We start from the raw sequence: 12,604 nt of genomic DNA, 5'->3' as shown, positions 1-12,604 counted from the left end.
CCAATAAAAAGTAAGGGGAGAGGGAAAGGAGTGGTAGAACCACTTTAACGCTCCATCCAAGCCCTTTTCACAACATGAGGGCAGAGCAGGCAACACCTCCCCCAATTCACTAACTGTAGTAAGGAAATCAGTACCATGACATTCAAAATTATACCCCCTCAAAGCAAAACCTTCAAGTTGCAGATAAAGGCATCCACAAGGTTGTTGTTGGCATCCGGTCTTCTCTTAAGAGACAATGAAGTGCACCTCATCTCTGGGGCGCAAGACTGGCCTACCCAGAGGCCAAGACCCCACCCCCCTGGCCTCACTGATGTGGTCCAAAGGATAACAGAGCAATACGTTTGGCACCAGCTTGGCTGCAGGGGGCATACAAGGTGCCATCCAACTGCCTGAGGGACTCCACTCTGGCTTTGTGAGGTGTTTGCTCCATAGACTTTTCTTCTCCTGAAGGTATCTCACAAAGCAGCCAGGTGTGGATTTTCCCTCAGGGTTTACTCCTGAAGCCCTTCTCACAAAGGAGTATAGCTGCAAGGCAGCAGAGATTTAGGACCAGTGTTTTCCTTCTCCTAGATAGGCTCCCCTTCCAGGTTGACAAGCCCCACCTGCCCCTCATCCATGAAGTGAAGGCAGTGAATTGACACATGTTGCTGGTGGACCCCCAGAAAAGTGGCATCTTAATTGTGCAAGCTCTAGTGCAGTTAAAGTGAGTAGACAAAACAATGCACAGATAAATTTCTCATTTCCATGAGTTTGTTCTGCTGTGCATCATTTCTTATAACTCATAAGTGAAACACAACATCTGTTCAAGCCTAGTTGGGTGACCCTTGGGTGAGAGCCAATGTGATGTGATCGTTCAGAGTGTCAGGAGTAGGTCTGGATAGGCTCAGGTTCAAATTCCCATAAAGCCATGGGACTCGGTCACTGTCTTCCAGTTTAACCTACCTCTCAGGATTTTTGTGAGAATAAAATGGGGTGAACCAGTTATGCAGCCTTGAGCTCCATAGCAGAATGGATGGATATAGTTTTAATCAATCAACTCATGAACAGCAGGTGAGGAGGTGTCTGGGCTATACCACTTCAGACTGCAGGTGGAGGCTTACATCACTCCACACAAAAACATTCCTATGCACAGAAAATGAGCATGCAAGGGAGAAAACAAGAACAGAAGCGTCTCCCTTTATATCCAGTTTTTGGTTCACATAGGGGAGTATTCAGTCATGAGAGCCCTCACCTGCCATGTGAAGTGCTATACGCTAAGAACATGTTTGGTTCCTCACCTGGTGCGTGTGAGAACTTGAGTTTCAGCTATTAGATTTTCAATAATTTCCATATGCTTATTTGAAAATCAAGAAAGAAAGCTGACCTCGTTTTGTAAAATTCATCTTTTTTTTTCTAGAAAAAACAATTTTAAAAATCATTAGAAAAAACAAATGAACCAGTGCTGGTTGGGTCTCTCTGTCTCCCTCTCCCTCTCTCTGTATAAAACACACCATAGCTCTGTGCCATGGGAAATGGCTCATTAATGCCATTCTCAAGATCTTCTGCCTTCCAGTTTTCCATACAAACCTAGTCAAAATTAACATATCAGAGAGAGAAAATGACAGAGATGAGGGGGGCTTCCGACAGCAGAACTTCATGTTGGTGGTTTGTTTTTGTTTTTTTTTACATTTATCTTTAATGTGAAGCTTGAGTTTCCCTCTGTAGGAGAGCAGGTGCATCTGTATTATAGCGGAGGAGTCACTTTGCTGGAGAGTTACATAATCTCTTTTCTAGGCCAGCTTATTTTCACAGCCCTCGCACAAAAATGCAACTTCAAATTCAGAAATGCTGGGCCCCTTTCCCCCCAGGTTGGGAAGCTCAACCGGGGACTGAATACTAGGAAAAGCTGTTTTCCAACCTTAAGTGAGCTTTGGAAAAGGTGAAGGGCACAAGGTCTTGCACCTTCGGATTCAAGAAATTGACTTGTCAAGAAAAATTCACAGCAATTCACTCATGCCATAAAGTGAAGATTAAACTCCCCAGAAGGGTACCCAAACTAACAGCATATATGAAGCAATGGGGACTAAAGTCCAACAGGTGCTTTCAGAAGTGAGGCTACGGATTCATTTAAGATCAGAAGGTTCCACTACTGAACGTCATTGCAGTTCAGAAAACAGGGAAGTGCCATTTTAAAAATTCAAATGCATAGTCCAGTCAATGCAGATGTTCATTTATTATTTACAGGCACAGGAAATGTAAAGCCTCGTTAATAAAAATTACTTATGAAAATGGCCTGCCTGTACCTGTGGGAAAAGGCAGACTTGAGAGGGATGAGCAGGAAAGAGAATGGGTGCAACCCGAGGCTGAGATTCAAAGAGCTACCGCAGACGTGCCCGGGGACTTGATATTTTCTCTGTCTTTGCACTGTTGGTACCCAATTCCACAGCACAAGCTGCTTTTGAAAGCACCACTCTTTTCAAAGCCAGTCCAACAAGCCACTTGGATTGGGGAGGTGGGTAGGGGGTCTGTTTACCAGACTCAAGCACAAATGTCTCTTCAGCAAGTGGAACTAGCTGCACAGTTAGGAAGCTAGGAAACTCCTTCCTACTGAGTCAGACCGTCTGTCGTTCTCCAAATCCCAAGCTCCACATTACCTTCGTTTTCGAAAGGATTGGGGCACCTCGGTCGAGCAGCATCCGCACAACCTGTTCGTGGCCACTTCGTGCCCCGCAGTGGAGAGGTGTCAGCCCGTCCTGTTAAATAAGGAAGTCACAACCCATTATTTTGGAGGGGCATAAATGAAGGATGCAAGTCTAACACATTTAAACTGTTCTGGGATACCCCCAAAGGGGGTTGGAGGAAATCTTCACCAATTTATGTTACATTTTCAATGTATTTCCTCCGTAATGGAGAAGGAAACAGAAAAGCACTGTTGCTTATTTCCATTCCACACACAACTGTACTATTCCCAGAGAAGTAGCCAGTCTGTCCCAGGCAAGAAACGCAGAGAGCCTTGACTAGCAAACAGTAGCAATTGATCTGATGGGGTAGCACCTCTTGGCAGGGGGTGGGGGGCACTGCCAGCTTCCAGGGTGGTACACTGGACAGGTGGGTTAATACTGGTGAGGTTGAGGCTGGGCTCCTGAATGTCTATTCATAGCACCCTGACATCACCACCTCCTTCCCAGCACTGCAATGGCACCCTGCCTACTTGGCCACCCCTGCCAACACAGTAGTGACATTGATATGCAAGGTTTTGTGGACCATAGTCCAATTCATCAGACGCATTCTTCCCCCGTCCCTGTCCCCCCTGCTGCCACACAGGTAGAGTTTCTGTTGGAATTGTAAACAGCGAGACCAGGAGGAAAAAGGAATGCCAAAAAAAGTAAGTAAAAGGTAAAGGTACCCCTGCCCGTATGGGCCAGTCTTGACAGACTCTAGGGTTGTGCGCCCATCTCACTCAAGAGGCCGGGGGCCAGCGCTATCCGGAGACACTTCCGGGTCACGTGACCAGCATGACAAAGCTGCATCTGGCGAGCCAGTGCAGCACACGGAAACGCCGTTTACCTTCCCGCCAGTAAGTGGTCCCTATTTATCTACTTGCACCCGGGGGTGCTTTTGAACTGCTAGGTTGGCAGGCGCTGGGACCGAGCAACGGGAGCGCACCCCGCCGCGGGGATCTGAACCTCCGACCTTTCGATTGGCAAGCCCTAGGCGCTGACGCTTTTACCCACAGTGCCACCCGCGTCCCCCCCCCAAAAAGTACATAGGGTGTAAATAATACATCATTAACAGTGGTTATTCACAAAATGGTTGAGTTGAAAACAGATGTCCTGGTGAGCCAATTAATAAACATAGTTTGACCAAAAAACAACAACACCATGTTCCAAATCAACACAACAGCGATCGCACTGAAACTCTTGATGAATTGTAATTCTGAGGTTCACATCACAGTCTCCCATTGAAGGCCAGGCTCAGAGGTTTTATAAGGCCAGGTAGAACCTCAGTGGTTCCTTTTGGACCTCTGCTGAGCTAGTGCCCTTCACCTGAAGAACACAGGGCAGTTAATAATATAAAAACACAAAAACACCAGAATAACAAAGAAAACCAATACACCCTCACAGTTTAAAAGGTTTAATTAGCCAAAGGCCTGTAAGAAGAGGAATGTTTTTGCTTGACACCTCACAGTATGTAACAAAGGCACCACAAGCTTAACATGAGTCAATAGTGTGATGTAGCAACCAAAGAAAAGCTAATGCTATTCTAGGCTGCATCAAAAGAAGTACAGTGTCCAGATCAAGGGAGGTAATATTCCCACTATATTCTGACTTGGTCAGACCACACCTGGAATACTGTGTCCAGTTCTGGGCACCACAAGTTAAGAAGGATATTGACAAGCTGGAATGTGTGCAGAGGAAGGTGAACAAGATGATTAAGGGTCTGGAAACCATGCCATATTAGGAACAGTTGAGGAACTAGGTATGTTTATCCCAGATAAGAGGAGACGGAGAGGGGATACAATAGTCATTGACCTAAAGGGCTGTGACATGGAACATGGAACAAGCTTGTTTTCTCCTGCTTTGGAGGCTAGGACTCAACCAATGGAGAAACCAAGCAGGGAGATTCCAGCTAAACACCAGGGAGAACTTTCTGACGGTAAGCGCTGTTCAACAGTGGAACAGACTCCCACAAGAGGTGGCGGACTTGCTTTCCTTGGAGGCTTTTAAGCAGAGGTTGAATAGCCACCTGTCATGTATGACAATAGAACCATAGAACTGTGGTACTGGAAGAAGAAGAAGAGGAGGAGGAGGAGGAGGAGGAGTTTGGATTTGATATTCCGCTTTATCACTACCCTAAGGAGTCTCAAAGTGGGGGGGCCACTAGGGGGCGCATTGGAAGATGGCCGACAATACCATCTCGCCGACCCACACGGGGTAATTAAGAGGCTGTTATGGGAGTAGGCAGCCTCCCTTGTTGCCCCAAGGAAATGGGGAACACTGCCCTTGCCTGCTGTGCCCATAAATCACCCCCTAATTCGAAAGAAGGGGGTGAGGGCCCTAGGCAGAATGCCCCCGTGTGGACATCGGCTCTCCTGGACGCTGTCTCTGATCGCGCACTAGTTGCAGCAATTTGGAATAATTAATTACAAAAGAAGCAAATGCACACATTTCAAGTGAAGAAGGGGAGTGAAGTCTGTTAATTTAAGTGACCTCTGCGAAAGAAGACGATGGGCTGGAGAAACAGGAATATTTTACGATGAAGATACACCAAAGGCGGGGTATGTTGACAACAGGGCTGAATGAGGGGGGGACTTTTTTACTTTCCTTCTATGTGATTTACAAGAACCCCTCCTCATTAGAACCGGTGGTTGAACTGACCCAAGCAGGATGATTAAGGTCTGTGTGGAGATAAACTTTAACCAAAAGTCGCCATCTTGCCAAAGGAATTATAGCCGGGAGGAAGAACGGATTTGTTTTCAGACTGCATTCCTAGTGAATCTCCTCAGAGGTTTTGAGAAAAGGAGGCAGATTGGTGAAGATTAATGATGCTAAGACTGTTTTGATGTATGGAAGTGATGTTATATGGAAAACGTCTGGATATGGCTACTGGATAAAAAAAATAATATCCACGCAGGATTACAAACTGTTCTAACCAGCTTGCGGAGACTATCAGAGGTCACAAAGAGAAAGGAAAAATATATGAAAATAACAACAAGAGATGTGGAAAAATAATAAGAAAGGACTGGATAGTACTGTGAACATCATAAGGTTAGATTTGTGGACATTAAAACAGCAGTAAGAAGCAAGAAGTTGATTGGATCCCTTCGGAACTTGAAATATGGGTACCCCCAACAAAAATTTAAAATTCGGCTGTGTAATTTGGAATTTATGTAATTTGGTTTGATTTGATGTGATTGGTCGGTTAATAAAAAATTATTCTTAAAAGGAGTCTCAAAGCGGCTAACATTCTCCTTTCCCTTCCTCTCCCCACAACAAACACTCTGTGAGATGAGTGAGGTTGAGAGACTTCAGAGAAGTATGACTAGCCCACAGTCACCCAGCAGCTGCATGTGGAGGAGTGGAGACGCGAACCCGGTTCACCAGATTACAAGTCTACCGCTCTTAACCACTACACCACACTGGCTCCCTAGGGTCACCTAGTCCAACCTTCTTGCAATCGCTAGTTGAGATTCCTGCAATGCAAGTAGATGGACCAGATGATGCTCAGGGTCCCTTCCAACTCTACAGTTCTATGATTCTATGAGCAGTATAGCTGATGCCACACAGCCTATCCAATGGTAGTAAATGCAGTGTCACCTTCTAGACATGTGCAGTGGGGGCACCTATGAGTAGTGGAGAACAGGCTACCATCTACCACTTCTGATAAAGCATTGTGGATACAAAGAGATGAAGGCACCCTGGTCTGGTTGCCAGAGACACCAGGTCCAAAATTCTGTGCTCCCCTCACACAGTGGGTGGTGCCATGGTCTAAACAATTGAGCCTTTTGGGCTTCCCAATCAGAAGGTTGGTGGTTCAAATCCCCGCGATGACATGAGCTCCCATTGCTTTATCTCAGCTTCTGCCAACCTAGCAGTTCAAAAGCACGTCAGTGCAAGTAGATAAATAGGTACTGCTGTGGCAGGAAGGTAAATGGCATTTCCATGCGCTCTGGCTTCCGTCATGGTGTTCCGTTGCACCAGAAGCGATTTAGCTATGCTGCCACATGACCTGGAAAGCTGTCTGTGGACAAACACCGGCTCCCTCAGCCTGAACGTGAGATGAGCGCCGCAACCCCATAGTTGCCTTTGACTGGACTTAACCATCCAGGGGTTCTTTACCTTTTTACCTTTACATGGTTTGTTTTCTGAAAATAAAGGAAGTCTCTCCAAAATTAGCCAGAAAAGCATGCTTCAGCAGATCACAGGTTTCAATAAAGTTATAATTACCTCAGAACAGAGTCTTTCTCTCCGTGTCTCTTACGTGCAGGGGCACACATAAATGTGCTGTGCTGTATGCAGCCATTTCAAGTGCCATTAAGGCACCTATCCATATCAGATTTACCTCACGTTTATTCACATCTTTGCTTCCTTGGCACTTCTCACATTGTTTCCATAGGCCGGAGTGTCAGCTAATGTCAATTTAGTTAGGATGACTCAGGCAGATTGTGACCTAGAGTGCTTACACTGTTTCACTTCGTAAATATATAGGCTGAGGCAGATTTTACCTATTTGCCTGGGTTTTGCTCATAAAACTGAATGCTGTGGTTACCCATTGTATTGTTCAATGTTTGCGCAATACGTTCAGTCAACAAATGAAACTTAAAATCTAGTCTCTTACTGCACCCAGAGATTCAGTGCTCTGGTCTGTATGACCATATCTCAGCTTAATAAGCAAATTTATTCACCACATGCAGCCTCTTTATTCCTCCCTTGGCAGCATGAGAAATCCAATTAACCATCACTTCCCATTTCATTAAAACTGGGAAGTTACAGTTACCAGGTTCAGTTGAAGGTAAGATACATGTTTGCTGTGGTTTGCTGTTGGTTAACTACCCTGGCTTGTTCCAAAGCTGGTAATCATAGTTTCCTAAGTTCGGAGAAAATAGGAAACTATGGTTTCTTAAAGACCTCCTCCTTTGGATTGGTCACATTACAAGTGGAGGAGCTAAGGGGATGTGTGTGCTAGGAAATGGCTCATCTACATCTTGGGCTACTCAGCTGAAATATGATTATTTATTTTTTATTTCATAAAAATTTATATACCGCCTGATTGTAGGAAAAACCCTCAAAGCAGTTTACAAAATGATCATCCAAACAAAGCCTGTGTGTCAAAGGATTGACGCAAGTTTTTAAAACCATTTAAGTACCCACCAGAACAGAATTAAATGCCCACTTCTATAACAATGAGGAGAAAATGATATTCAAGAATGCCAGCAAGCCAACAGCTATAAACAAGATCTGTGTAACATGTAATTTAGGTGCCACTTTATCCCCCTTATTTATTTACACAATGTCAATCACCTTCTTTCCAAGCACTTTACAGTTGTGCATTCAAAAAGGCGTTGATGCACTCAGAGCACATAGTGTGCTCATATTAAATCTGTCGTGGTACATTGGGGAAACATCTTTTAGGTTGGAAATTACAGTGTCATTCCTTCCTAATTGTTCATCTTGTTCACTGAGATTGCATCCTCTATTAACTTTTTATTATTCTTATTCTTAGGACCGACCTGAAGCCACAATCATGCCCAAAATGCCTCTGTGAAAACTTTAGATCATCGGATTATTTGACAACAAGTTAATTCTGGATCTGAGCTGGCTTTATCAGAAAATATGGTATGGGGCACATGGGTAAACCAAGACCACATCTTTGGAATTTCATAATTTAGTTGAAATGTCATTTGCAGACAGCAAACAAAACAAGGTGGACTTTGGTAAAGGTTTGTACCACAGTCTTCAGTCTTTGGTGCCCCCAAATGGATCTTCCCAATTATGGACCTTCTCAATTTTGTGCCCCCTTGGCTCAACGTCCTGTGCAGGGGAACTGTCGGCACTGCCCCTAATCTGGTGCTGCAAACAAACATAACTCCTTGTGAACTTTGAGTTCTAAGAGGCAGGTCTCCTTAAGCAGAAAGTTGCAAGGAAGGCACAATCCCCAGCCCTCAGCCCCATTTTTGCCTTAGTGGGGACAGAAAGCAGAGCACACTATTATTATTTTTTGCTCTTGTAAGGGAGATCATTCCACCACCTGAAAGCCACCACAGAGAAGAACCTCTCGCATGCTACTTCCCCTCGAACCACAGGCTGTGGCAGGACTGTCAACAGGACCTCCCCAGCTACAACAAAGGCAACATTTTTTCATCTCCGCTGAGCTAAGCAGTTGGTCCCTTATCTCTCTTGCCCTGACCTTGCCACTGTGAACCATGCGACGGTCACCTCCAGGCTTGATTATTGTAACTCACTCTACGTGGGGCTGCCCTTGAAACTGACCCAGAAACTCCTGCGGGTGCAGAATGCCGCGGCGAGACTCCTCACGGGGTCCTCACCGTGGGAGCACATTCATCCGGTGCTGTCCAGCTGCACTGGGTCCCAGTGGAGTACAGGATCAGGTTTAAGGTGCTGGTTTTAACCTTTAAAGCCCTATACGGCCTAGAACCCTTGTACCTATGGGACCGCCTCTCTTGGTATCTCCCATGCCACCTTAAGGCCTGAAAATGATAACACCCTGAAAATCCCAGGCCCCAAGGAGATTAGACTGGCCTTGACCAGAGCCAGGGCCTTTTTGGCCGTGGCCCCAGCCTGGTGGAACACTCTCTCACAGGAGACCTGGGCCCTGCGGGATTTGACATCTTTCTGCAGGGCCTGCAAGATGGAGCTGTTCCGCCAAGCCTTTGATCCGAGTTCAGTCTGATTCTTTTCTTTCTGTAAAGTAACAAGCATTAAAGAGGCCTCCTAACCCCCTCACAGGTCCTTTATAAGACCAGTGATAACAGTTGACCCTGGAGAATATTAACCACTCTCAATTTTACCCATGGACTGCCATCTGTCCAGATTTTAATTTGCTCTGAACTAATTTTAAGATGTATTTTAATTAACTGATTGCCTGTTTTTATGTTCTTATGTTCTTTGTATACTGTGTTAGTTTTATGATGTTAGCTGCATCATACGTCACTTGCCAGGTGAAGCCTGAGTTTGAGCAGTTTCTGGAAGGAACAGTCCTGAGATGGACTGAAAGATTCACCCATTACCTTCTTGACAGTGAAAGAAGATGCTGAAGTCCTGTTACCCCAAGTAACAGCTGAAAAAGCTCAGAGTGAGGCACACTTCTCTTGTTTTGCTAATCAAGATAGCAGTGAAATACTTTCTCCTTCCACAGTCGGGCTCCAGCCTTTCTGACATGTGGAGCAGCCAGCAGGTGTTGAGCTACAGGTAGTTTTAAAGTATAGATTGCAGCAAAAAAACTACATTTTATTCACAAACAAGAGAGTCCACAGAAAAGCTCTGTTGGCAGAGCCAGGAAATTTTTACTGGGGATGATTCTGCCAGCATCAAACACCATAAAATGCATACGATATTAAATAAGAGCCTTTAAATAACAAGATCCTGACATTCATAAAACTGCATGAAAGACAGGACAGCAACACTTCTTCCCCACTGAACAAGAATTGTCTGAGTTGGTTAGGGTTTTCCAAAGTAATATGGACATCTGTCAGAGGGAGAAAAGTTGACCTGCAATTCTTTCTCTCTTCCTCTCCCCGCACACCTAGTTACCCAACCACCTCTAAAAGGCAATAAAAGATTTCAGCAAATTTATACTCCTGCTCAGGGCTTTTTTCAGTAGGAACTCACAGGAACTCAGTTCCAGCACCTCTCAGGTGGGCGCCATTTCCATTATTACAGAACAAGGGAGGTGTTCACGATGAGCTCTGGCACCTAGGAAAATAGCACTGCTTCTCCTTAACCAACAAATGCTTCCTACCCAAATAACAAAGCAAGAAAACAAAACAAAGCTAACTACAGGATTAAATATGATGTGTGGATCAGCACTTGCTTTAAATGCCCATGGGTTGGGTGGGGAGACAAAAAAGTTAAAACGAGCTACTGCACATTCATCAGAGCTGCTCTGTATCGGAAACAAGGGGTTTCCAAGAATGTTTATTTTCTGGGCAGACAAACTGTAGGACGACGTGAAGCATAAAATACATTGGACACATTAGGATACATCCATCCTCTGATACAATGCTCCTGGAAAGGCTCTGGGAAAACCTTTACAAACAATTATGACATTTGGCAGATTAAGAACTCCCTAAACATGCATCAATAGCAGATTAACTGCATCATCTGTTTTATCTAACCTTCCACAGGGCCTTCTGACATGCAAGGCCAGGAGGAGAAAGAATAGGAATTGTGCTTTAATGTAGCATTTGAGTAACAGCCTTTTGTACACACACCCTGCTGCCGCTTAGGGTTCACATTTCTACACTGGTCCTGAACCTCTAGAGTTGTCCTCAGAGAAATTCACCACAATGAATGTGAGGTGATATAATCTCTCCCCAAAGTTATAATATAGCCAGGGGATTTACTGTGGTACCTATAGCATTTTTAAGGCTAAAATAGTTTCCTATTTGCTCCCACTTCCTCCTAAGGCAATGCTTTATTTAAATGTGGAAAATGTGGGTTTTCACATTTCTAAAAATAGGTACAGAAACAAGTAAATACATTTAAACTTCACTGCAAAAAATGTTCATTTTTCATATGCCAGTAGAGAATTTCTCCGAGAAACATGGAACCCAACCATAGACTACGCGGTGTTAGGTCAGAGGATGACAAAGTTGGAGTTTAAAATTGCAATTCAACTCTCCAAATTTGAAAAGATACCAATATTAACATTTAACTGGAGCAAATTTTAATATCATCTCTACATATGCATCATGTAAGTTTACTAGTTGTACTACAAGACGGGAACAACACATCATCGCTCTGCCAATATAACCTGTGGTCCTGCTAACTCTTCCTCCTTTCTTCCCTGTAATATTAAGTAATGCAAATATAATTGTGTGAAGTATTTGGCTGCTCCACTTCACTGGCTGACAACTGCAGGGTGGGGAAACTCAACAGTGCAATGATATGAGAACATGTGCTTTGCATTGCTGAAACTTACCAGGCGAGAGAGAGAGAGAATAGGAGGCGAAACAGGGCTGCTCCTTTTGGCTATGGCCATGTGTTGGCCTTAAAGTCTAGACCTGACCTAAATGCCTCAAAGGTGTGGGAGATAAAACTTTCTCATTCATGTGTGCGTGTGGTGGTGGTGGTGGGCATGATCTACTCACGCCCATTCATACAGAGATGATCACAAGCAGCCCTGAATATATGACACCCATAGGCATGGAAACATAGGAAAGCTGCCTTTATACTGAGTCAAACCATTGACTGGCAACAGCTCTCTGGTGTCTGAGACAGGAATCTATTTCCAGCCCTACTGAAGATGCCAAGGGCTGAACCTGAGAACTTTTGCATGCCAAGCATGTGCCCTACCACCAGGCTACGGCATTCTATGGAGCCCTCCCCATCTCACCCCACAGGCTCTCAACCAGGCATGTTTCCACTGTGCCAAGTGATGACCAATATTGGGGATGCTCCTCCACGATGCATGCTCAGCAACCTGCCTCTCTATAAGTCGCCAGCATAGAGGGCAAATTGTGTCCCATGTGACCACAGAAGCTGGGGAAGGAATGTCAAACGAGAATGTGCAATCCTTGGAGCAGGGGACAGTTTAGTTTTATATATTCCATTGTGGTTACTGTAAAAGCACCAGCCGGCCTGAAACTGTACATGCAGCATGTTTTCCCCCCTGCAGATCCAAGAGCTGGCCTTTCAGTTCAGCTGTACCGCAGTAGATTGAAGATTACAAGCGCTTACTGATAATCCTGGGTAAAATGTGCTTGCTGCCTGTGACAAACACAAATTCACGTCGGCAAGCCTAGTATCAAGGCAGCCAAGCTAACTCCAGCTAATTTAATCAACTTCACTAAGTATATTTTATTTGGTGAAATCCATTCTGGAAGACAGAGAAAGGGGAGACACGATAAGAGAGGCGATGTTCAGAGGGCATGGGTTATATGAAG

The 12,604-nt window shown here is 44.8% G+C and overlaps 1 protein-coding gene across 31 annotated transcripts in view; it reads right to left on the bottom strand.

Moving 5' to 3' along the window:
* Positions 1–12,604, bottom strand: part of ANK3 (ankyrin 3) — a 393,167-nt gene that overhangs the window by 113,453 nt on the left and 267,110 nt on the right. For all 31 annotated transcript variants that reach the window (XM_081004830.1, XM_081004842.1, XM_081004817.1 and 28 more), the window contains one exon: positions 2,634–2,732. In XM_081004830.1, the coding sequence (XP_080860956.1) occupies positions 2,634–2,732 (99 nt within the window). The remainder of the gene's footprint in view (positions 1–2,633; positions 2,733–12,604) is intronic.

The sequence above is a fragment of the Podarcis pityusensis genome (assembly GCF_964106645.2).
Source record: "Podarcis pityusensis genome assembly, chromosome: 5".
Classification (NCBI taxonomy): Eukaryota; Metazoa; Chordata; class Lepidosauria; order Squamata; family Lacertidae; genus Podarcis; species Podarcis pityusensis.
Note: the sequence above shows the minus strand (reverse complement) of the source record. Positions and strands in the feature narration are given on the sequence as shown.